General features: G+C 42.9%; 1 protein-coding gene across 5 annotated transcripts; it reads right to left on the bottom strand.

The window, feature by feature from the left end:
- Positions 1-1015: 1015 nt before the first annotated feature.
- On the bottom strand, positions 1016-23905 carry RABEPK (Rab9 effector protein with kelch motifs). Of its 5 annotated transcripts, XM_027556261.1 has the most exons (8): positions 23868-23905; positions 22634-22692; positions 20066-20223; positions 11057-11209; positions 7091-7252; positions 3846-3995; positions 1784-1933; positions 1016-1504 (listed from the first exon to the last, which is right to left on the bottom strand). In XM_027556261.1, the coding sequence occupies exons 2-8, from the start codon at positions 22684-22686 to the stop codon at positions 1212-1214; spliced, it is 1119 nt and encodes a 372-aa protein (XP_027412062.1). In that variant the 5' UTR covers positions 22687-22692; positions 23868-23905; the 3' UTR covers positions 1016-1211. The 5 variants fall into 5 exon arrangements, with proteins under 5 accessions (XP_027412062.1, XP_027412064.1, XP_027412065.1 ...); XM_027556263.1 differs by lacking the exon at positions 1784-1933 and having other exon boundaries at positions 23868-23902; XM_027556264.1 differs by lacking the exon at positions 7091-7252 and having other exon boundaries at positions 23868-23902.
- Between the last annotated feature and the right edge of the window lie 393 nt (positions 23906-24298).

The following is a 24298-nucleotide window of genomic DNA, read 5'->3' as shown; positions in this document are numbered from 1 at the left end:
GTCATTTAAGGTTAGACTCTCATGTGTTGGGACTGTTCAGGGTTTTGAGGTAAGGAAACAACATTTCTGTAAATATTCAGTCATTTTGGGAAACCTGCCTAACCTAAGAAAAGGGGTGGGAGATTGGTTCATCCATATGCTTAACTAGGCAAGGACCATTTCAAGAGCGGAGTTTTCTTGAGTATAGTTGAAACTTCCTGCTTCCCCTTACCTTTGAAAAACTTAACAGTGGCCTTCTATTTATTCGTAACACTTTACAACTGCTTGGATTCTCTTGAGATTTGATAAGTGATGAATCACTGATAATTTTACACACTTGGATTCAATTCCTAATTTTAGGATGTGAGGGTGTATTTTTGAATCTCAGCCATGTCAATCTCTACCTCTGGTACAAGAGTGGGAACAATTAAGTATGATTAACGAAGGGCAGGCTGTCGCGCTAACATGAAATCCAGTTCAGTCCAAAGATAGACATTTTATACATGGGGCAACCAGCTGCAAGGTTAATTTGTGGAACTGAGACCTGATGTGTGATTTACTCTGAGGCCTGGACCTCTCTTGTGTTGCCCAAAGCATTTGGACAGGAGGTTCTTTCAGATCAGTTTCCATACAAACATTAAAAATGACCTGAAGTGTTGTGTGCAGAGGGGTAGGGGTTGGTGGGGAGAGACAAGAGCCAATCTTTGCCCCTGTCCCCAGTGGCTCTCCGTACCAAAAGTCAACAGTACACCTCTTTCTGAGGAGCTGCTAATATTGAAAGCACCTCCCTGGATTTCCCTGGTGGGTGGTGGCTAAGACTCCATGCTTCTAATGAAGGGAGCATGGGTTCCATCCTTGGTCAAGGAACTAGATCCTGCATGCTGCAACTAAGGCCTGGTGCAGTCAAATGTTAAAACACCAGCTTGGGAATGTCCACTCACTGATTTCTACAACTTTTGTCGTATCTTGCAATTAGGATATCTGCAACATTTTTGTGATTAGTATTCATAACCAGCCAGTTAGTTACCTGGACGTATTGCTGATTAAAAAAACCTTTATTAAGGTTTTTGCCCTGCCTGGGCTATCCAGTTCATCTCTTCACCTACCACAGTAGGTAAGAGCCAAAGGGATACATACATAGTGCAGACAATTTTGGAGATATGAAAACAACTGTTTGACTGAACTTTTCTGCAAGTAATTGACATTTAAAAGCAGTAAAAACATGGGTTTTATTAATCAACTGCAGTCACAATACAATCGTCATAGATTTCCCCCTCTGTATTCATTCCACCGAACACGAAACAGAGCAGTGTGTCAGCCTGACTTTCCTCCTGTGAGTCACCACCTTGAGTCACTCCTTTCTCAGTGGAATCCCCTTTCTCAGCATCACGGTTTACAGTGGCAGAATTTGAATCTTCTTTCTCAGAAGTACACGTCCCTGGCCACGGAATGATACACATGGAATGGTCCAACCGTCCAGTGGGTGGAGAATTCTCAAATTTAAGCAAGGTCCAATGCTGCTTTTCTATTTTGGGGGGAGAAAAAAAGTCTGTTAAAAATTTCCAAAAATGTTCAGTGATGTGCTATATCACCTGAGCCCTAAAAGAAACAGGAAAAGTCGGGGGCAGGGGGGTCGGGTACCCTAATGATACTCTTACAGCTTTGATGATGTCATTCCCTGAAAGTCTGGTTTTTATTCCTTCGGCCTTGGATGTGGAGTGGCCAAATTGAAAGACCGAAGCATTGTGATAGTTTCAAAGAAGGGTGATACTTGTTTAAAGACCCACAGTGAACATCTGCTCACCTATGTGATACTGGTACATTGTATTCAGGGCTCCTGTGGGAGTCATTCCTCCGAAGACATACAGGTGTTTCCCCACAGCCACAGCTGAGTGGGCAGCACAGCCTGTGGGAGCTGCCCCAGTGGGCCTTAGCTTCTGCCACTTCATGTCACCTGCCAAGAGATGGAAAGTGGGCAAAACCTGGCCTAGACAATGGTTTCAGACGGAACCTGTCAGACGTCTGCAGTTTGCAAACCAACCCCTGAACTTCACTCATAAAGAGTTCTCAAGATAATAGAGCAAGGTTTGGCGTGCACAAAAATTCCTTGGGGGAGCTTGAAATTCTGTCTGGATAGTCCAGAGAGGGAGGGAGGGAGGGGGCTCAGTCATCTATAGTTGTTAACAAGCATCCCCAGATGATTCTGATGTAGGTGGTCTTCGGAGCACACTGAGGAATGTGATCTAAGCTTTGGTGACCATCACCATTAACTCCGTAGGAGCCCAGGAGCAGGTAAGGGGGTGTGTGTGTGTGTGTGTGTGTGCGCACGCGCGTGCACAAGCATGCCTGTATGTGCACACACATGCATGTCTGAAACAGTAACAGTTACTTTGCAACTTTGTGAGTGCTGACTAGACACTTCAAAAATCTGGTTTACTTTATTCTCATAGCTGCATAAAATTGCTACTACTCACTTCTGCCTACTTTCTTTGTTCTTGAAGATGAAGAAACAGGATTAGAGAGGGGGAAGAAGTCCCACAGCTAGCAGGTGGCACAGCTGGAACTGCACTCAGGTCTGACTCCCAGATCTGTGTTCTCTACGCTGTAACGTGCTGCCTCAGCGCCTATTTCCTACCTATTTCTGCAGATAGTTGCAACTTTTCAGACAAGCATTTAAAGGAGGCAGGACCTCACCGGATTTTAGGTTTTAGAGAACAACCTGGGTAGGAAAGGAGGAAAAATAGCTAGGAAATAGTTCCTCCTACAAGAGAAAAGGACTTTCTTTTTTTAAAATAAGCATTAAAACCCTGTTTGCCTGCCTGCAAGGAATGCTCCTGTGAAGATATTTTCCATCTGTCAGTTCAAGGCAGGGGTCCAGCAACTGGGTTGGAAGGGAGAATCACCGAGTCCAGCCAAATATCCTTGCCAGTGTCAGCCAGCCTCCAATGTCACCAAATCAGAGAACCCACTGTTTGGCAAGGTAGCCTGATACTTGCACAGCAGTTCTCATGCCTTCTGCCCATGGTTCCAATTCCTGTAGTCTGGAGCACTGCAGATTATGTTCATTTGTTTTTCTGTCCACTTTTTTTTTTTTGGTTGCACTGTGTGGCAGGCAGGATCTTAGTTCTCCAGCAAGGGGTCATACCTCTGCCCCCTGCAGTGGAACCGTGAAGTCTTAACCACTGGACCACCAGGGAAGTCCCTATCTGTCCACTCTTAACAGATATACACTCATCATCTGCGACCCGCCAGACATTGTACTCAATGATGGAAATACACTAAGGGAAAAAGAGACAAAGTCCCTGCCCTAAGGGACTTCAGAGTCTGGAAGAATGACCCCAAAAGTGTCCAGCCTCTCGGGACTTTTTTGAGGTCATTCAAACGCTTAAAGACAATACTCATGTTTATTCCTAACTTTCCTTTTCTCAGCATTTTTTAACAATTTAGCATGACAGTTCTGGTTGTCCACCTCCAGACACACTCTAAAAGTTATCCAGAGAATTAAAGGCTACAACTTGAAAGAAATCCAGTCCTTCGGGAAGCACAAGACACAATGAATTTTAATGAAAGAGAAGGGTTGTTGGAAGGATAAGAAAGAATTAATGGATAGGTCTTGGGTTGGCCAGAAAATTCATCATGAATTTTCTGTAAGATCTTACAGAAAAACTTGGACAGACTTTCTGGTCAACCCAATACATGGCAAACACTTAGGAAAGACTTGCTTTTATTATTATTATTATTCAGGTCACATTTGAGAGAATCTAGCAAAGAGTCTACTGGCTGGTTGAGAGCAAGGCTCTAGTCAAAGTATATTTTATTTAATTTTAAGCAGACAAGCAAGCCCCCATGCCCCCTACCCTACTTACTGATATCAATGCAATGGAGATCATCATAGAAATTGTCCCCTGCCAAGCCACCATGGATGAAGAGCTTTGTCCCTGCTGCCACCATCACGTGACCATGTCGGGGGGATGGAGGTTTTCCATGTGTCTCTGGTTGTGACCAGGTCAGGGTGTCTGGAAAAATAAATCCCATGACATAAGGTGACAAAAGTATGAAGCAAAAATGTGAGGACTATACCTAAGCCTCACCTCCCAGCAAGTGGAGATGCGCTGAACAGAGAGCGGCCTGGGGGTCATTCACTGTGACTTGCCAGCCCAACCCAGGCCTCCCTCCATCCACAACCTTTACAGCCTCTGCTGACGTGTGTCCAGGACTAGAGAACTCACTACCTAATATGCCTACCCCTTCCACTGGGCATTAACGAACCACTTTGTGTTTTGAATTTAAAAAATACCTCCCTTAAGTTTCTTTAACCTTGAACTACCCCAAAATTAAAAAGAGTGAGCTTCCTTCTTCTGGGACAGACCTTCAGAGTATTCTCTTTTTCAAAACACTATCCTTAATTGATTAGCTGGAAGAGTAGGGGAAAAAAATTTACTACTTTTAAAGTTAGCAGGGCCTCCTGAAGTGGTTGTATAGGATAATGATTAGAATATAGGATTTGGAGTTAAAACTGGGTTATTTCACTGAATAATTATATGGCCTTGCACGTGTTAATTTTCTAAGCTTCAGTTAGTGCAGCTATAAAATGAAGAGAAAGAGAGTACCCGGTAATACCTACCTCTCAGGGTTGAAGTGTGGATTAAATGAGATGATACATGTAAAGCACAGGCACAAAGAAAGGACTCAGTACGAGAGTTATTAATATGAGTATGATCCTAATAGAGCGGATGCATTCTACCTGTTGATAACCCTTCATATCTTCAAAATTGTACATGTATAGAATTGAGGAAAATCAATCACTTCAACATACCAGAAAAGTCTTAAAGGAGTGCTACAAAAATTATCTTAGACAATAGCCTGACAAACAATTTATCTCTGAATTACCATTTGCAACATGCCTGAAGGTTGTTCACAGAGCCCTCAGTGTTCCAAGAAATACAATTTGAAATAACCTGAGAAAGTTGATGCATATGCATACTTAAGTGGTAAGTATGTTTACCACAGTATTGTTTATATTAATAATAGGGGAGAACCAGAAATAGCCCCTAAGTCCATTAACAAGTGAATGAGTGAGTTATTGCTACAGTCAGAATATTATGTGCTCATTAAAAACACTGAGAAGATTCATTTTGATATATGGCAAAACCAATACAATATTGTAAAGTTAAATAAAATAAAATAAAATAAATAAAAACACTGAGAAAACTTTGTGATTACTGGGGAAATGCTTAAGTGAAAAATACAAGACACAATAGCACATCTAGAATTATCTCTACTATTTTTAAAAAAAGGACCATAATTGCACTGAAATGTTAACAATTTTGAGGTTATAGAATTATATATATATACACACACACACACATATATGTAGGCATATATATATGTACATATATTTTTTCTCTCACAGTTTTATGTATTCAAAGCCAATATTTTTTTAAAACTGCTTTAAAAGAATCAGAGTCCATTTTTTCTGGAAAAATTCGTATTGTGACATGTATTAATTTTAATTTAAACTTTAAGTTTTCAATTTTGCTTATTGCCTTTTTTCAAAAAAGGTGTAAAAACACAGGAAAATTATTTTTGTTACATGATATTTGTAAAGCGTTATTCATAAATGCCCACTACTAAAAGAAAGAAATGTAAATAAACACTACTTAGACAAAAGATTGGCAAAAGGTCTTACAATATTAAATATATTAAATATTCATACCATTTTGACCCAGTGATTCCACTCCTCAGCATCTATTCCACATTAAATGTTGTGTGCTGTGCTAAGTCACTTCAGTCATATCTAATTCTTTGTGATCCTATGGACAGTAGCCTGCCAGGCTCCTCTGTCCATGAGATTCTTCAGGTGTGAATACCGGAGTGGATTACCATGCCCTCCTTTAGGGGATTCTCCTGACCCAGGGATTGAACCTGTATCTCTTGCATCTCCTGCATTGGCAGGTGTGTTCTCTACCATTAGCACCACCTGGGGAGCCCTAAACATTGTAACACATACATAAATTAATGTATATATTCACTGTAACACTGTCAGCAATCTATAGGAAAATGACTGAATGAATAAAGGATGCTCACAGAAAAATATGCTTTGCAAGGAAATTGTTGGCTTAGCAGAGATCCATGATGTGTGATTAAATGAAGAAATAATAATAATACAGTGAAAATTTATTAGGTGTTTCCTATGTGTCAGAATGGCTATACACTATTACATTATCTCATTTAATCTTTCCAATTCTTTGTGTTAGGCACTATTACTATCTCCATTTTATAGCAAACTAAGGCCTAGAGAGATTAAGAAATTAGTCTAAAGTGATACAGAAAGTAGATGTCAGATCTGGTTCCAAGTCCACTTCCTGTGGCTGCAAAGTTTACGCTTTCAACTAAGATCTACCCTTGTATGCATGCGTGTTTAGTTGCTCAGTTCTGTTCGACTCTTTGCGACCCTACGGACTATAGCCCGCCAGGCTCCTCTGTCCATGGGATTCTCCAGGCAAGAACACTGGAGTGGACTGCCATTTCCTCCTCTAGGGAATCTTCCCAAACTAGGGACTGAACCCGAGTCTCCTGCACTGCAGGTGGATTCTTTACCACTGAGCCATCAGGGAAGCCCCTAAGATCTACCCTTAGACCCACAAAAGTAAAAGTCAGAACAGTATTTATAATTAGTATTTTCATGTATGTGTTTTAAGTTTTCATATAATTTCAAAGTTCATAGAAAATTCATAGGTGTTCACATATACATGTGCATATGATTTATAAATGCACAGAAAAATCTGGAAGTTAGACTATTAGGAATAGCTAACAGTATTTACCTCTGTCTGGGCAGTGGGAAGGAAAGGCCTAAGGAGAAACTTTTTTCTCTTTTGCTTGATAAACTATACTGTCTACATTTTTTAAATTGATCAGTTATTCCTCTTTAAATGCAATTTTAGCTATGGGTAGAAGATACCAGCTAAGAGAAATACTGAAGAAGTCTAGAATTGAGACCCACAGCCAGGTTGTCATTTTCTAATCTGTTTCCTGCATCAGGTAAGCTGCAGGCCAGGGCAGCCCTGACCAGGTAGGAGGTGGCCCCAGGGGTCTCCCACCCCATTCATACTTGCATCAAACACATGAAGCTGCACATCCTGCACGGGCTGGGCACCTCTCTCTCCGCCCCCAAAGACATACAGCTGGTCTCCAATGGCTGCCGATGACGTGTGGAAAGTTCTTGGGGATGGCGGTGGGCCGGTCACCTCTGGGGTAGTCCAAGTCCTGGTATCTGGTCCAGAGAGAAGGTAGGCATCTAAATCCCCAGGCTGAGGGCCTCAGACATTGAGGCTGGGTAGGGTCACTTGGCAAACCCCAATCCCCAAGAGGGACAGGGTAGGTCTAGGCAGGGATCTCCTGCCATCAAATTCAAGGAGGGGTAGGGGACAATACTCAGAATGTGTCCAGATAGACCCAAATTCTCACGAGTGAAAAGCCACAGGTATAATTAAGGAGGACAATTTGTTTTTGGAAGCATTAAACATCCTTTCTGCACCCTATTCCCCTTTGCTGACTATCCTGCCCTGTGCCCACCCAGAGGAGCCCAACATTGAGCAAACTCATTCCCACTGGGTGCAAGAAAGCAGGATATGTTTCTCAGGATATGTGGCCATTAAAAAAAAGTGGACAATATCATTACAGTCTTAGTAGTAGTAGTAGTTGTAATAGTAGTAGTAGTAATTGTCCCCACTAAACACTATGTGCCAAATAAATATTTCTTCCCCCATTTACAGATAAGGAATTGAAGCAAAGATAGATTAAGTCACTCATTTAAGATGGCATGACCAGTAAATGGCTGAGTTGGAATTCAAATTCCATTTCAACATCAAGATCTATGTATATTCCACACTTCTGACTTGAGAATGAAGTTCTACCACCTGGGCGGGTGAACAGAAGCTCATTTTTTTTTTCAAAAGGAAGCACACATTTTACAGAAACACAAGCGGTAACTGAGCACCTTCTGTGGGCAGAATCACTGCCCTGAGCACGCCACCATCTCCATCATCCTCGGGCAATCCTGGGAGCAGGTGGAAAGTATCCCCACTTGGCAGATGAAGGAACTGAAGCTCAGAAAGTTTAAATCCTTTCCCCCAGTCACAGTGTTGGTGAGTAGTAGGGCAGGGCTCTGAATACAGATCTGTCAAAACTCCTACAGTCATTCCACTACTTCTTTTCTTTCTTTCTTCCTTCCTTCCTTTCTGCCATGCTGCATGGCTTGTGGGATTTTAGTTCCCCAACCAGGGCTTAAACCTGAGCCCACGGCAGTGAAAACTCCAAGTCTTAACCACTGGACCATCAGGGAATTCCCAGGAATTATTTCTTGACTGGGAAATTCTGTGTCTCGTGTAAAGGTCTTCATTCAATATACAAAGTGGTGCATGAAGCATTTGTAGTATGTGTGGGACTCAAAACATGAACCTGGAGACCAAACAAGTCTCAGCCTATATCCAAAGGATAATGGGGACTTCCCTGACAGTCCAGTGATTAAGACTCTGGGCTTCCACTGCAGGTGTCTTGGGTTCGATCCCTGGTTGGTGAACGAATATCCCACAAACTTCATAGCCAAAAAAAACAAACAACAAAAACTAAAAGCTGAAATAACAAAGCATAATGTAATTGCCTCTATAGCTACAGATCTTGGGGAACTTTTAGATCTTAGGAGGAGTTAGAAAGCATACAACCTTCAGAATAAAAAACAAAACAAAACAGAGGAATTATGGTACTGTCATAAAATTGAGATTGTGTGGCTGCCAAGTCAAATGCTAGCACAAATAATCAGAAAGGAATCCTAAGACTGAGGAACTTGCCTTAGTAACACAAGAAATTAATGATGCACTTATATCATTCATATTTCTTGGTCATGGTGTCAAACTATACTTTCCAGGACAGGAAAGGATCTGGTGGAAAGTCAATTTCTTTGACAGAAGCTTTCCAAATTCTTACTGTATTTTATTTAAAATAGATGCCATCACTGAAAAATTGAGAGGCCAGGGCTCTGGAACTGATTTCCATCTGTCAAACCATAGCTACATCAGCCACAACAATTACTGAATGTTAACTATGAGCCAGACGTGAGTTAATTCTTGCCAAACCTAACAAGATAGAAATTATTACTGTCCCAGAATGACAAAGAAGACCAACTGTTATACAAGTAAACCTATCGTTGACACAGGTAACCAGGCAAGAGCTGACTGTTACATGAAAAATGTCCAGGTTACTAGTAATGAACAAACTGCATATTTAAACAATTAGATACAATCGTTTGTGTTTTTTTACTTTTGCCCATCAAATTAGCAGTGCTTAAACATGATAAATTCAGTGCCAGTCAGGAGTGAAACAAGAACTATTAAACACAATTGGAGAGAGGATAAGTTGAAAAAAATCCTTCTAGAGATGGAGTCCCCTGGTAGCCTAGTGGTTAGGATTCTGGGCTTTCACTCTCTGGGCCCGGATTCAATCCTGGGTCAGGGAATTGGGATTGCACAAACTGTGCAATGTGGCCAAAAAAGAAAATTAAAAAAAGTCTTCCTGGAGAACAATTTGATAGCATGTACTAAAAGCCTTAAAGTAACAAACAAACAAACAAAAAAAGCAAAGTCCAGGGTTTTATCTAGTTCTTTTATTTCTGGGCATGAATTCTAAGGCAATAATTTGAAATACATTTTCAATGACTTCTGAACAAAGATATTCACTACTTTGTTATTTATAATGATAGAAATCTGAAGACAGCCTACATGTTAAAAAAAAAAAAACAGAGGAATTATGGTATCATCATAAAATTGAGTGTTATACAGCCATTAAAAATGATTTTAGCAAAGCTTTGTTGATAGGGAATCATTTCTGTGCTAATTATGAAATTAAAAAGACACAACAGTGTAATGGTAAAATACAAAGATCTCAGGTTTACAAAAATGCAGAGAAAAGACAGAAAGGAAGTACACAGAACTGTTATTAATATTAATAGCCTTATATATAGGCTATAGCAATATAGCCTTATATTGATATTAATATATTGATATTAATAACCTTAATATCATAGGATTGTGGATGGCTTTTGTCCACTTATTTACACTTTTTAGACATTTTTCAATGCATATTGAAAAATTTACAAAGAGCAAAACAACAAAAAAGTGTTTCTAACTGACAGAAAGTCAGGTCCACCCCCATGGGTGGCTCAGCAACATCCTTGCAGCAGTGATGTCCCCAAACTGCTTCCTCTGTGACAAAACTGCCAGTGAGACGAGTCAGGAACTTTGTACTTTTTGGCTAAAAGAAACATACTAAGAGGATCTCGAGCAGGGTTTCTAAACTTTGGCACTATTGACATTCTAGACCAGACAATTCTTTATTGTGAGAGGCTGCCCTATGCATTATAGCAGGGGTCCTCAGCCTCCAGGATCTAATGCCTGATGATCTGAGGTGGAGCCGATGTAATAATAATAGAAATAAAGTGACAATAAATGTAATAAGTTTGAATCATCCCCAAACCATGACCCCACCCCGCTCCCACCCCTGTCCATGGAAAATTTGTCTTCCACAAAACCAGTCCCTGGTGCCAAAAAGGTTGGGGACCACTGCATTACAGGATGTATGGTAGCATCTCTGGCCTCCACACATTAGATGCCCTGCCCCAAGGTGCAACATGCCAACTGTCTCCTGGCGGGCACAATCACCCCCATTTGAGACCTCTGATAGAGTGACTCGGATTCGAGCCTGCTCAAGGCTCTGATTCCCTGATGACTTTAGGAAAGTCACCCCCCGTCGCTAGACCAGGTTGCCCACTTGGCATAACTGTTTTCTGAAGTCTCTTTCAGCTTTGACTTTTCAGAAGTTGATACTTTGTGCAACTTAGGAGGAAAACAAAATATCATTTATGATTTTCAGATTCTATTCGAAGTGGAAATGTCTATTTTTCTATGAGGTTAGCAAAGGTTAAATGGATCAGTCAGTAAAATCCAAATGGGACTTTGGTACAGGAATGGAAATTGGATTTACTTATTCATTTTTGTAAATAAAATAACCATCAGCTACTTACCAGGATTCAGAACTTGCAGGCAGTTTCGATTTCCTGACTGGTCGGCCCCTCCAAACACCCAGATGCTGTGAGGTGTGCAGGAGGGAATGAAGCTGGTGTGCTCGTACCGGGGCAGGAGGCCCTCTGAGGTGGCTAAATCCCACTGGTGTGTTCCTAGAAAACATTTCACCCAGTTCCTAGATTGGGGCTGCCAGTGGTTTATAGTGGCTGACAAACTTGGGGGAGGGTGAAAAAGGAAAAAGGGGTTAAAAGTGTAAGTGAACAACCAGCAGATCACTTAAAGGGAATGTGGTCAACCTCCAGAACATTTTACATCAGACACATTGGGGGCTGTCGGCCTGTCCATAAACCGTATTCTATGCGGTCAAGCTGGTTTTAGAAAAGGCAGAGGAACTAGAGATCAAATTGACAACATCCGCTGGATCATAGAAAAAGCAAGAGAGTTCCAGAAAAACATCTATTTCTGCTTTATTGACTATGCCAAAGCCTTTGACTGTGTGGATCACAATCAACTGTGGAAAATTCTGAAAGAGATGGGAATACCAGACCACCTGACCTGCCTCTTGAGAAATCTGTATGCAGGTCAGGAAGCAACAGTTAGAACTGGACATGGAACAACAGACTGGTTCCAAATAGGAAAAGGAGTTCGTCAAGGCTGTATATTGTCACCCTGTTTATTTAACTTATATGCAGAGTACATCATGAGAAATGCTGGACTGGAAGAAACACAAGCTGGAATCAAGATTGCCGGGAGAAATATCAATAACCTCAGATATGCAGATGACACCACCCTTATGGCAGAAAGTGAAGAGGAACTAAAAAGCCTCTTGATGAAAGTGAAAGTGGAGAGTGAAAAACCTGGCTTAAAGCTCAACATTCAGAAAACGAAGATCATGGCATCCAGTCCCACCACTTCATGGGAAATAGATGGGGAAACAGTGGAAACAGTGTCAGACTTTATTTTCTGGGGCTCCAAAATCACTACAGATGGTGACTGTAGCCATGAAATTAAAAAACGCTTACTCCTTGGAAGGAAAGTTATGACCAACCTAGATAGCATATTCAAAAGCAGAGACATTACTTTGCCAACAAAGGTTCGTCTAGTCAAGGCTATGGTTTTTCCTGTGGTCATGTATGGATGTGAGAGTTGGACTGTGAAGAAGGCTGAGTGCCGAAGAATTGATGCTTTTGAACTGTGGTGTTGGAGAAGACTCTTGAGAGTCCCTTGGACTGCAAGGAGATCCAACCAGTCCATTCTGAAGGAGATCAGCCCTGGGATTTCTTTGGAAGGAATGATGCTAAAGCTGAAACTCCAGTACTTTGGCCACTTCATGCGAAGAGTTGACTCATTGGAAAAGACTGATGCTGGGAGGGATTGGGGGCAGGAGGAGAAGGGGACGATAGAGGATGAGATGGCTGGATGGCATCACTGACTCGATGGACGTGAGTCTGAGTGAACTCCGGGAGTTGATGATGGACAGGGAGGCCTGGCGTGCTGCGATTCATGGGGTCGCAAAGAGTCAGACATGACTGAGCGACTGATCTGATCTGATCTGATCTGATGGGACCTGCCCCATCTCCCGATCCCAGGGATAGATCCCAGGAGAGTGGGTTATACTACACCTTGACTTCCTAGCTTTAGCTGATAGGGCCAAAGGTAGTCATCGGACCCAAGACGAGCCCATCAGAGCCTCTCCCCCAAGAATTTGGAATTCAAATAGATTTCTGGGTTTGGGCGCCCATCTTCTACCATATGTGGAGAAGCAGAGAAAGCCACGGTGTGGAGAAGAGAAGAATGAAACATCTACATAAAGGAGCAGATCCCCCTAGAGACTCCTCTGGTGTCCAATGACTGGGACTCTGAGCTCCCAAAGCAGGAGGCCTGGGTTCGATCCCTGGTTGGGGAACTAGATCCCACATGCCACAGCCAAGAGTTTGCATGCCTCAACTAAGACCTGGTTCGGTCAAACTGAAAAAACAAACAAACAAACATATTTCCCCCATCTCCCTGCAGAATAAGGGAGAAAATAGGCAGTTTTTGTCAGCTTTCTAAGTCCCGCCTCCACTCTCTCCGGAGGCTAGGCCAAATTCCCTGCCCATGGATTCTCTCTCTAGGTTTTTTAATTTTTTTTTGGTTGGTGAAGACAGTTTCTATTACCTCTAGGTAAAGGACTTCTGGCTAAAACAATTCCACAGACTATTAATACCTGACTTCTTAGTGATTTTAATTAGTAAACCACTCACATAGGGCCTTCACAGGCATTGTCTTGTTAGATCATTACAAGTGCCAAGTGAAGCGAGTTATTATGGGACACTGAACCCCAGATGGTTTAGGTGGTTTAGCCAGAGTCACAAAAGTAGTAACAAGTCACAACAGAATTATAACTGTACTAGATGGTAAACTTCTTGAGAGATGAAAGAGATTTAATTTACCTTTGAAATCCTAGTACAGTGTGTAGAAATTCAAATGCCTACAGAGAATTGGAGGAAATTGTGGAGAATGAGAACCCGGCAGGTCAGTTGCAAAAAATTGTCACCATGCAGACATCCAGGCCTACTGATGTCAGATCTTCCAAGACTACAACAGAGGCCAAACAACTTCAAGTTTTACAAGTAGACTCCTGCACATGTGGTTGATACACAACTAAGATCAAAACAATAACACCCATGTTACATGAACCTAATAAAACACGTTAACAACACATTTTTGAACTGTGGTTCTGAAGAAGACTCTTGAGAGTCCCTTGGAAAGCAAGGAGATCAAACCAGTCAATCCTAAAGGAAATCAACCCTGAATATTCATTGGAAGGACTGATGCTGAAGCTGAAGCTCCAGTACTTTGGCCCCCTGAAACAAAGAGCTGACTCACTGGAAAAGACTCTGATGCTGGGAAAGACAGAGGGCAGGAAGAGAAGGAGGAGACAGAGGATGAGATGGTTGGACGGCATCATCAACTCAACAGACATGAGACTGAGCAAACTCGGGGAGATAGAGAAGGACAGGGAAGCCTGGTGTGCTGCAGTCCATGGGGTCACAAAGAGTCAGACACAACTTAGCAACTGAACAACACCACACCAGTTTTCTTTTGCCATTATGTAGTACACAGTAGTCACTTGTTAGTTCATTCATTCATCCAAATACTTATAAAGCACCTACTCTGTGCCGGGTGCTATGATAATGGCTGGGGATGCAATGAGAGGTAGTATAACGATGTTGAGAGTTCTCTGATAACCTAGAGGTTAGGATGCGATGCTTTCACTGCCGTGAGCCAGGCTCAATAAGCTGCATGGCAGGGCAAAAAAAAGAAAAAAATACATATTTATAACTATGTTCCCTGTTTCCAAGGAGCTTATACTTTGGTAGGGAAGATAAACAAGGAAACAATCCCATGTGAACAGGGTTGTGAAGAGGGATAAAGATGGGAAAGTACAGGATGCTATGGAAACACAGAGAGTGATTGTGTCATTGTCATTTATGTTAGGAAATATATATTTGACCTTCATCTGTTTAGGCAAAGAGCTCTGAAAACCTTTGTGATGACCTAAGTAATAAGACTGGTAAGTGTCTTGTTATTGATGACAAACCCCCTGTTAACCACACCTGAGTTTATGGGGGTTTTTTGGCCACACCATGAGGCATGTGGAGTCTTATTTCTTGTACCAGAGATCCAACCCACTCCCGCTACACTGGATGTACAAAGTCTTAACCACTGGATCACCAGGGAAGTCCCTGAGTTTATGTTAATAAGGTGACTTTTGGAAAGCCCCTAAAGATGGGGGCTGGTTGCCAGGGGAAGAAAGCGTGAGACTACAAGGTTAGAACTTTCAGCCACAGACAACCCCACCCCCAGCTCTGGGGAAAGGAGACGGATGGAGGTTGACAATCACCAACGGCCTTAATGTAATCAATTACTCCTCCAGAAAAAAGGCAGGGTTCAGAGTTTCCGGGTTGGTGAATACATGGAAGTGTTGCAAAGGTAGGGCACCTGGACGGGGCACAGGAGTGCCTTTCCCCACATACTTTGCTCTAAGCATCTTTTCTGTTTGGCTGTTTTCCTGAGCTTGGTGGCCTCTTGAGGAAATTAACCAGAAATTAATGGAAGCTGAGGAGGGTGTCTATGTACTTCTATGCGGAGTACATCATGAGAAACGCTGGGCTGGAAGAAGCACAAGCTGGAATCAAGATTGCCGGGAGAAATATCAATAACCTCAGATATGCAGATGACACCACCATTATGGCAGAAAGTGAAGAGGAACTAAAAAGTCTCTTGATGAAGGTGAAAGAGGAGAGTGAAAAAGTTGGCTTAAAACTCAACATTCAGAAAACGAAGACCATGGCATCTGGTCCCATCACTTCATGGGAAATAGATGGGGAAACAGTGGAAACAGTGTCAGACTTTATTTTCTGGGGCTCCCAAATCACTGCAGATGGTGACTGCAGCCATGAAATTAAAAGACGCTTACTCCTTTGAAGAAAAGTTATGACCAACCTAGATAGCGTATTCAAAAGCAGAGACATTACTTTGCCAACAAAGGTCTGTCTAGTCAAGGCTATGGTTTTTCCTGTGGTCATGTATGGATGTGAGAGTTGGACTGTGAAGAAGGCTGAGTGCCAAAGAATTGATGCCTTTTTTTTTTTTGAATTGATGCTTTTGAACTGTGGTGTTGGAGAAGACTCTTGAGAGTCCCTTGGACTGCAAGGAGATCCAACCAGTTCATTCTGAAGGAGATCAGCCCTGGGATTTCTTTGGAAGGAATGATGCTAAAGCTGAAACTCCAGTACTTTGGCCACCTCATGCGAAGAGCTGACTCACTGGAAAAGACTCTGATGCTGGGAAGGATTGGGGGCAGGAGGAGAAGGGGACAACAGAGGATGAGACGGCTGGATGGCATCAGTGACTCAATGGACGTGAGTCTGAGTGAACTCCGGGAGTTGGTGATGGACAGGGAGGCCTGGTGTGCTGCAATTCATGGGGTCGCAAAGAGTCAGACACGACTGAGCGACTGAACTGAACAGAGGAGGGTGTCAGGGGACCCTCCCATTTAAAGGGGTTGGTCAGAACTGCCTGTGGCCTTGTGATTGGCATCTGAAAGGGAGCAGGGAGAATCTTGTGGGTCTGAGCCCTTCACCTGTGGGCTTGGAGTCTAACTCCAGATAGAACTGAGCTGAGTTGTAGGACATCCAGCTGGTGTTGCAGAATTATCTGCTGTGGGGAAAAAATCCCCACATATTTGTCAGTCAGAAGGCAAGTACTGAAGGTGTGTCAGGAGGTAGCACAGGAATAGAGACGAAAAACAGAAGAGTTGCCCCTTTTCAGTGGCAGTACCTAAACTAGTCCAGATATACCAGGGCAAGCTTCCTAATGAAGTGACTTTTCTTTCATTCATTTTTGTTTATTTATGTACTTTGGCCGTTCCACGCTGGCATGTGGGATCTTAGTTCTCTGACCAGGGATCAAATGCGTGCTCCCTGCATTAAGAGAGCAGAGTCTCAACCACCAGGGAAGTCCCTGGAAGTGACATTTAACCTGGGGTCGGAAAGATGGAAAGCAGTCAGATGACAAGGAAAAGTGTCCCAAGCAGATGGAACAATAGATGCAAAGGCTTGGAGACCAATAGAGTTCAAGAAACCAAAGGATATTCAGTGGAGCAAATGCGGTTTCGGAGAGCCAGGAGATGAAGCTGGGGAAGGCCTGAAACTGCGGAGTGACATAATCAGACTTATATTTTATCAAATACTCACCTGAGTACTGAAAATGCACTGCACAGGGGGTAAGTTTGGAAGCAGGCAGATCAGTAAGAAGGTTGTTTTAAGAGTGTAGCTGGGAGACACTGAGGCTTGGACCACAGTAGTAGCCATGCAAATGGAAAGACATGCATGAAAATAGAGATATTTAGGATTTGGTGATGTGGATGTAAGAGGTGAAGGAATCAGTGTCTCCTAGAGAAACATCTGATAAATGAGTGGCTGGCTGTCCAGGGCTCCAAATGGACTCTTTGCCCCAAATCAAGGGAGGCTTAGTTTGGTGGATATATTCCTGGAGTCTGTTGAGTTTTTAGGGACTTTTCAGTGATGTTCAGTGAACTAAAATGGACTAGAATGGGTGAATTCAACTCAGATGACCATTATATCTACTACTGTGGGCAAGAATCCCTTAAAAGCAATGGAGTAGCCCTCATAGTCAACAAAAGAGTCCAAAATGCAGTACTTGGATATAATGTCAAAAACAACATAATCATCTCTGTTCATTTTCAAGGCAAACCTATTCAATATCACAGTAATCCAAGTCTATGCCCCAACCAGTAATGCCAGAGAAGCTGAAGCTGAATGGTTTTATGAGGATCTATAAGACCTTCTAGAACTAACACCCCAAAAATATGTTCTTTTCATTATAAGGGACTGGAATGCAAAAGTAGGAGGTCAAGAGATACGTGGAGTAACAGGTAAATTTGGCCTTGGAATACAAATGAAGCAGGGAAAAGACTAACAGAGTTCTGCCAAGAGAACGCACTGGTGATAGCAAACACTCACTTCCAACAACACAAGAGAAGACTCTACACATGGACATCACCAGATGGTCAACACCGAAATCAGATTGATTATATTCTTTGCAGTCAAAGATGGAGAAGCTCTCTACAGTCAGCAAAAACAAGACAGGGAGCTGACTGTGGCTCAGATCATGAACTCCTTATTGCCAAATTCAGACTTAAATTGAAGAAAGTAGGGAAAAGCACTAAACCATTCAGGTATGACCTAAATCAAATCCCTTATGATTACACAGTGGAAGTGACAAATAGATTCAAGGGATTAGATCTGATAGACAGAGTGCCTGAAGAACTGTGGACAGGGGTTCATGACATTGTATAGGAGGTAGTGATCAAGACCATCCCCAAGAAAAAGAAATGCAAAAAGGTAAAATGGTTGTCTGAGGAGGCCTTACAAATAGCTGAGAAAAGAAGAGAAGCTAAAGGCAAAGGAGAAAAGGAAAGATATACCCATCTGAATGCAGAGTTCCAAAGAATAGCGATTAGAGATAAGAAAGCTTTCCTCAGCTATCAGTGCAAAGAAATAGAGGAAAACAATGGAATGGGAAAGACTAGAGATCTTTTCAAGAAAATTAGAGATACCAAGGAAACATTTCATGTAAAGATGGGCACAATAAAGGACAGAAATGGTATGGACCTAACAGAAGCAGAAGATATTAAGAAGAGGTGGCAACAACATACAGAAGAACTATACAAAAAAGATCTTCATGACCCAAATAACCATGATGGTGTGATCACTCATCTAGAGCCAGACATCCTGGAATGTGACGTCAAGTGGGTCTTAGGAAGCAACGCTATGAACAAAGCTAGTGGAAGTGATAGAATTCCAGTTGAGCTATTTCAAATCCTAAAAGATGATGCTGTGAAAGTGCTGCACTCAACATGCCAGCAAATTTGGAAAACTCAGCAGTGGCCACAGGACTGGAAAAGGTCAGTTTTCATGCCAATCCCAAAGAAAGGCAATGCCAAAGAATGCTCAAACTACCACACAATTGCACTCATCTCACACGCTAGTAAAGTAATGCTCAAAATTCTCCAAGCCAGGCTTCAACAGTACGTGAACCCTGAACTTCCAGATGTTCAAGCTAGATTTCAGAAAAGGCAGAAGAACCAGAGATCAAATTGCCAACATCCACTGGATCATGGAAAAAGCAAGAGAGTTCCAGAAAAACATCTACTTCAGCTTTATTGACTATGCCAAAGCCTTTGACTGTGTGGATCATAGCAAACTGTGGAATATTCTGAAAGAGATAGGAATACCAGGCCACCTGACCTGCCTCTTGAGAAATCTGTATGCAGGTCATGAAGGGACAGGTAGAACTGGACATGGAATAACAGACTGGTCTCAAATAGGGAAAGGAGTACGTCAAGGCTGTATACTGTCACACTGTTTATTTAACTTACATGCAGAGCATGTCATGCAAAATGCCAGGCTGGATGAAGCACGAGCTGGATTCAAGATTGCCTAGAGAAATATCAATAACCTCAGATATGCAGATGAAACCACCCTTATGGCAGAAAGCAAAACAGAACTAAAGAGCCTCTTAATGAAAGTGAAAGAGGAGAGTCAAAAAGCTGGCTTAAAACTTAGCATTCAAAAAATGAAGATCATGGCATCTGGTCCCATCACTTCATGGCAAATAGATGGGGAAACAATGGAAACAGTGAGAGACTTTATTTTGGGGGCTCCAAAATCACTGCAGATGGTGACTGCAGCCATGAAATTAAAAGATGCTTGCACCTTGGAAGAAAGCTATGACCAACCTAGGCAAGATACTAAAATGCAGAAACATTACTTTGCCAGCAAAGGTCCATCTAGTCAAAGCTATGATTTTTCCAGTAGTCATGTATGGATGTCAGAGTTGGACTATAAAGAAAGCTGAGCGCTGAAGAATTGATGCTTTTGAATTGTGGTGTTGGAGAAGACTCTTGAGAGTCCCTTGAACTTCAAGGAGATCAAACCAGTCAATCCTAAAGGAAATCAGTCCTGAATATTCATTGGAAGGACTGATGCTGAAGCTGAAGCTCAACTACTTTGGCTACCTGATGCAAAGAACTGACTCATTTGAAAAGACCCTGATGCTGGGAAAGATTGAAGATAGGAGGAGAAGGGGATGACAGAGAATGAGATGGTTGGATGGCATCACCAACTTGATAGACATGAGTTTGAGTAAGCTCCAGGAGCTCACACACAGCAATTTCCCACTGGTTACTTATTTTATATATGGTAATGTACATGTTTGAACTAATAATCTTAGGAATGATCATGGCCAGCAGCACAAAGCCCTGCTCTCTAGCCAAAGGGCACTTGCTCTGTAGCTTCTGGTCTTTTTTTTTTTAACCATGCCACATGGCAAGGTATCCTTGTTCCCCCACCAGGGATCAAATACATGTTCCCTACAGCGGAAACTTGGAGTCCCAACCACTGGACCGCCAGGGAAGTCCCCTCCACTGCTGGTCTTACCCAGATCTATGGTGTGCACATCTGAGAAGCTTCTGTTTGGATCTGCTCCCCCAACAATGAAGACCTTCCCTCTCTCGGCATCACCAACAGGGGGTAAATATGAGCAGCTGTGACCAACCCGTGCACAGGGGCTGTCTCCAACCAGGGTCAGGGTGTACCTGCCAAAGGGAGGATATATTCAGGAGGCCTGAGCAGAGAATAAATGCAGCAGTGTGTTCTTTGCACTCCTCATGGAACAGTCACCAGAGAGAAGGGTCTTATACACACACAGACTTTTAAAATAATACCTAGCAAAGCAGCATTTTTCTGATTAACAACAGTACCGTCCCTTTGCACATAACCTTTGATTTTTTACTTCTGTCCCTACTTTCATCTGACATTAACCTCCTGAGGATGCCCTGGACTAGTTATTGTCCCCATGTGGTAGAGGCAGAAACTGATACACAGAAATGTTCAATGGTATGTCCTGGCACAAGATGGTACTTATGAGCACGGCTTGCCCATTCAGACAGACCTAGTTCAAGTCCTAGTTCTCATGCTTTCTCCAGGTATGCCCCTTTAGAAGTCACTTTAGTTTCCTCATTTGTAAAATGAAGACAGCAAGAATTGTACCTGTGAAGAATGAGATGCACTCTTGTCACACAGCAGGGAACGACTCAGTAAATGATAGCCGGAGCTTTATGTATAATCGCGTGAGAACCAACAGCAACAAAGCTCCCACCACTAGCCAGTAATGCTTCCCTCTGCCAAGTAATATTCTCCATCCTTCATTGAATTTTAAGAGCTTTTCCAGATTACTCATAAAGCTTGACCTGATGGAAGCCAAAGCTAGCTCTTTGAAAAATCAAATACAGGATCCATTCATTCCATTCTGTAAAGTTATTCTGAATGCAGACACTTCAACCTTTCTGGTTGGAAAAGAAAATTCTGTAGCTGTTTTTCTGGCATTTGGGACTCTTGGCTCTTCCCTCCTTCTCGCACCTTTCTTCTGGCCTGGCTTCCCCACTCTTTCCTTTTGGTTCTCTATCCACCTGTCTGGCTGCACTTTCTGTTTCCTTCTCTGACTCCTTTCCCTCCAGCTTTCTTCCAACCCCCATGGATTCTTTGTCTTAGTCTAGGTTTGCTTATCTGATCAATCCTATGTGTACTGATGGCTTCAATTACCACCTATCTACATGTTCATCAGTGATTTCAAAATCTGTTTCTTTTCCAGATCTCTCTTTTGATGTCCAGATTCACGTATCACATTACTGCCCGAATGACTGCTAACCATGTACCATGCCTACCGCTAACTTTGCTACAACCCTGGTTTCACTCAACTTGTACAAAACCCCTTTGAGGACAGTACCGTTATCATCGGAGTTTTATAGCTACGGACCTGAGGCTTAGAAAGGTTAAATAACTTATTCAAGGGCACACAGCCCTCCAGCTACATGGTGAATAAGACAAAAGAAGTCCCTGCTTCATAGCCCTGCCAGACTAGTTGGGAAGAAAAACACTAAACAGGTAATTTCACAAATAACCACTTCATTTCAACTGTGCTATAAAGGATAACTGGATATACAGTATGAGAACATATCACAGGGGGTCCCTCCTCTGTAAGGAGAGTTGGGTGGGGACAAGAGTGGTCACAGAAGACTTCCTAAAGGAGCCCCATTTTAACTGAGATCTGAAGTATGAGTAGAAGTTATTAATAGCTGGGTAAAGAAAGGGACAAAAGATGGGGGGAAAGGGTGATCCAGGTAGAAGGACCAGCCTGTTCAGTTCCTCAGTGGGAGAGTGCAAACCACGTTAAAGGAAGAGAAAGAGAACAAAGGGTGAGCAGGGGGTCGTAAAGTTGGAAAAGTAGGTAGGGACAGATTATGCAGGGCCCAGCGGGTCATTTTATGGACTCTGGTTTCTATCCTAAGACCAACACAGAGGAACAAAAGGCTTTTAATCCAGAGAATACCATGATCAGATTTTTGATGGGTAGAGGGCAAAAGTGAACACAGAGAAGGCAGATCAAAGGCTCTCCTCCAAGGTCCTGCAGAAGCACTGCCTCCTCTCTACAGCCCTCTATGAGCCCTGCTTCAGCACTGATCGCTTTTCATCACCATCACCACGTTAGTCTGCAGCCGCCCCCACGCTGAGACTATTCATTCACCTTTGTACCTTCAGCATCTACACCGTAACTGCCCGTCAGGCCAGTGTTAGTTGTTGAATGAAGGGTGAGTTGAACAAGCACTCAAGAAACAGTGAAGCCAGTTTAATCTAATTCCCTGAAAACCTTAAAAAATGAGTCACAGCTAGGGGGAAGACACAGTGCTGGAGCTGAGGATGCCAGATGGCCAGTGTCTTACTCGTCTTGGTAAATGGATTCTAATAAAATCAACATCTGCTCTGTGATAATTATTGCCCCACTACCTTTACTCCAAAGACCTTCTCAGACAGTTTGAGTCTAATTACCAGAAACTGCAGACAGTTTCATCTCTACTGTTTTTCATAGATGATCAAATATGTTAGTAAACTACTTATAAATGAAACAAAAACTCATGTGTTTCTCTGTCTGAATCCTTCCTTACAGACCATGTTTCTTTCCTGGGCTTGTCTCCAGGCTCCAAGACTGGCAGCTGCTTCATGATGTCCTATGCATAAGACAGAAAGGCACTCTTTAGACATTGACGATTATCTTCTACCTAACACACAGAGATTACTTCCCATTTTAAAAAATTTCCTGTTGATACACCCATTTCTAGGGCCAGATCTGAAGCACTACCAACCTTTTGATAAAAACTTACATTTGGAAGGCAACAATAACACAATTTTCTTAATCCAATTAGAGAATTTTTTTTGCTTGAAGTTTTCTGTGTCTATGGTTTTCATGGGTAAATGGCATATATCAAAATAATTTTGGAGGTCATAAGGTATTTATATTTATCAAAAGATAAAACACTTTAAAAAGCTGAGAAATACCAAACTCTAGGATAACTCTTGGCCCCAGAATGACATTCAAAGCCTTCTGGTCTCAACCTTTTCAGGAGCTCAACTCTAAATTTCTTGCTATATTGAGCTGTTCTTACTACATTTGTTCCTTTGAAATGTCTTTCATAACTTGCATCTTAGGCTGCTTCCCTTACCTGAAATGTCCCTTCCCTCTGGTCAACTAGCAAAGTCCTAGTTAACCTCCAAAGTCCAGTTCAACTGTCCCATCCTTAGTGAAACCTTCCCTTATTTGTTGCTTTCCTCTTACATTCTCAAGTTATTCTCCATCCGAAGGTATCCATTAAGCTATCGTAATTGCAGGATCACCCTTAATGTAATTATCTATTTAAAAGTCTCTAGACTAGATTCTAGACTAAATTCCAAGGGAGCTGGGCCTCTCCGATGCATTCAGAGAACCAACTAGTGGCCGGTATAGAGCAGAAGTGAGGGATGAGTGAATGATGAAAGAAAATAGATAACATTTCCGGGACGTGAATGGATAAATCCAACCTTCAGCCTAAGCCACTAACTGCTGTTCCCAAAGCCCAAAGCTCAGTGGCGTAAACTTCACCTGGCCCGGGACCTCCCGAAGCAGCCCCTGCCAGTCCCATCCCCCAGTCCCATCCCCGCGTGGCAGCGATAAGCGATAGGAGACAGGGTCAGGAGAGAACCGGCTGGTTCCTGTCCGTCAGTGTGGCTGGGCCGGAGCCTGAGGAGGTCTACCCGGCGTTTTCTACCCGGCCTAGCTCCATTCCCCTAAAAGATGCAGCCGCCCCCACCCGGGATCGCCTCCAACCGGGGTCCCGGAGCACCCCGACTCAGCTCCAGACTGCATTACCTGCGACGGTTTAGGCCAGTCCTGGGCCGTGGCTCCGCCCCAGTGGGGGCGGGTCTTAGACCTTCGCTCCTCCTCCAGACCCCGGAAGAGCGCGGCGGCCAACCGCTCCCAGCCTGGAGGACTGGGTCCCCGGGGCGCGCCCTTGGAAGGGAGCGTAAGGGGTCCTGGTGTGCCAGGTGAAGACCTGTTTGTGTATTTCTCCAGAGCTGAAGTGGCCAGGTCTTCCTGCGGGCCCTACCTCCCCGGCGGAGTAAATAAGGCAGGGCTACTTGGAAACGATTTCCAAGCGAAACGCCACGGGTTGGGCATCTGTTTAGGTGACCCAAATCCCCATGGGCTATCTTAAAGGAGCTAGGATATTTTCATTTCCAGCGGTTGTTAGAAATGGTTTCTGAAAGGGAGAGTTGAGGGTGCTTTCCCGGGTGTAAATT

The sequence above is a fragment of the Bos indicus x Bos taurus genome, chromosome 11 (genome assembly GCF_003369695.1).
Source record: "Bos indicus x Bos taurus breed Angus x Brahman F1 hybrid chromosome 11, Bos_hybrid_MaternalHap_v2.0, whole genome shotgun sequence".
NCBI classification, from domain to species: Eukaryota; Metazoa; Chordata; class Mammalia; order Artiodactyla; family Bovidae; genus Bos; species Bos indicus x Bos taurus.
Note: the sequence above shows the minus strand (reverse complement) of the source record. Positions and strands in the feature narration are given on the sequence as shown.

What these genes read in the sequence shown, in the direction of transcription:
- RABEPK (XM_027556261.1), bottom strand. Translation starts at nt 22,686, where the DNA reads ATGAAGCAGCTGCCAGTCTTGGAGCCTGGAGACAAGCCCAGGAAAGAA. An exon ending in AAGCCCAGGAAAGAAACATG is followed by an intron (nt 20,224 to 22,633) that starts GTCTGTAAGGAA and finishes TCCCTTTGGCAG; the next exon opens with GTACACCCTGACCCTGGTTG. An exon ending in CCTGCAAGTTCTGAATCCTG is followed by an intron (nt 7,253 to 11,056) that starts GTAAGTAGCTGA and finishes TCTCTGGACCAG; the next exon opens with ATACCAGGACTTGGACTACC.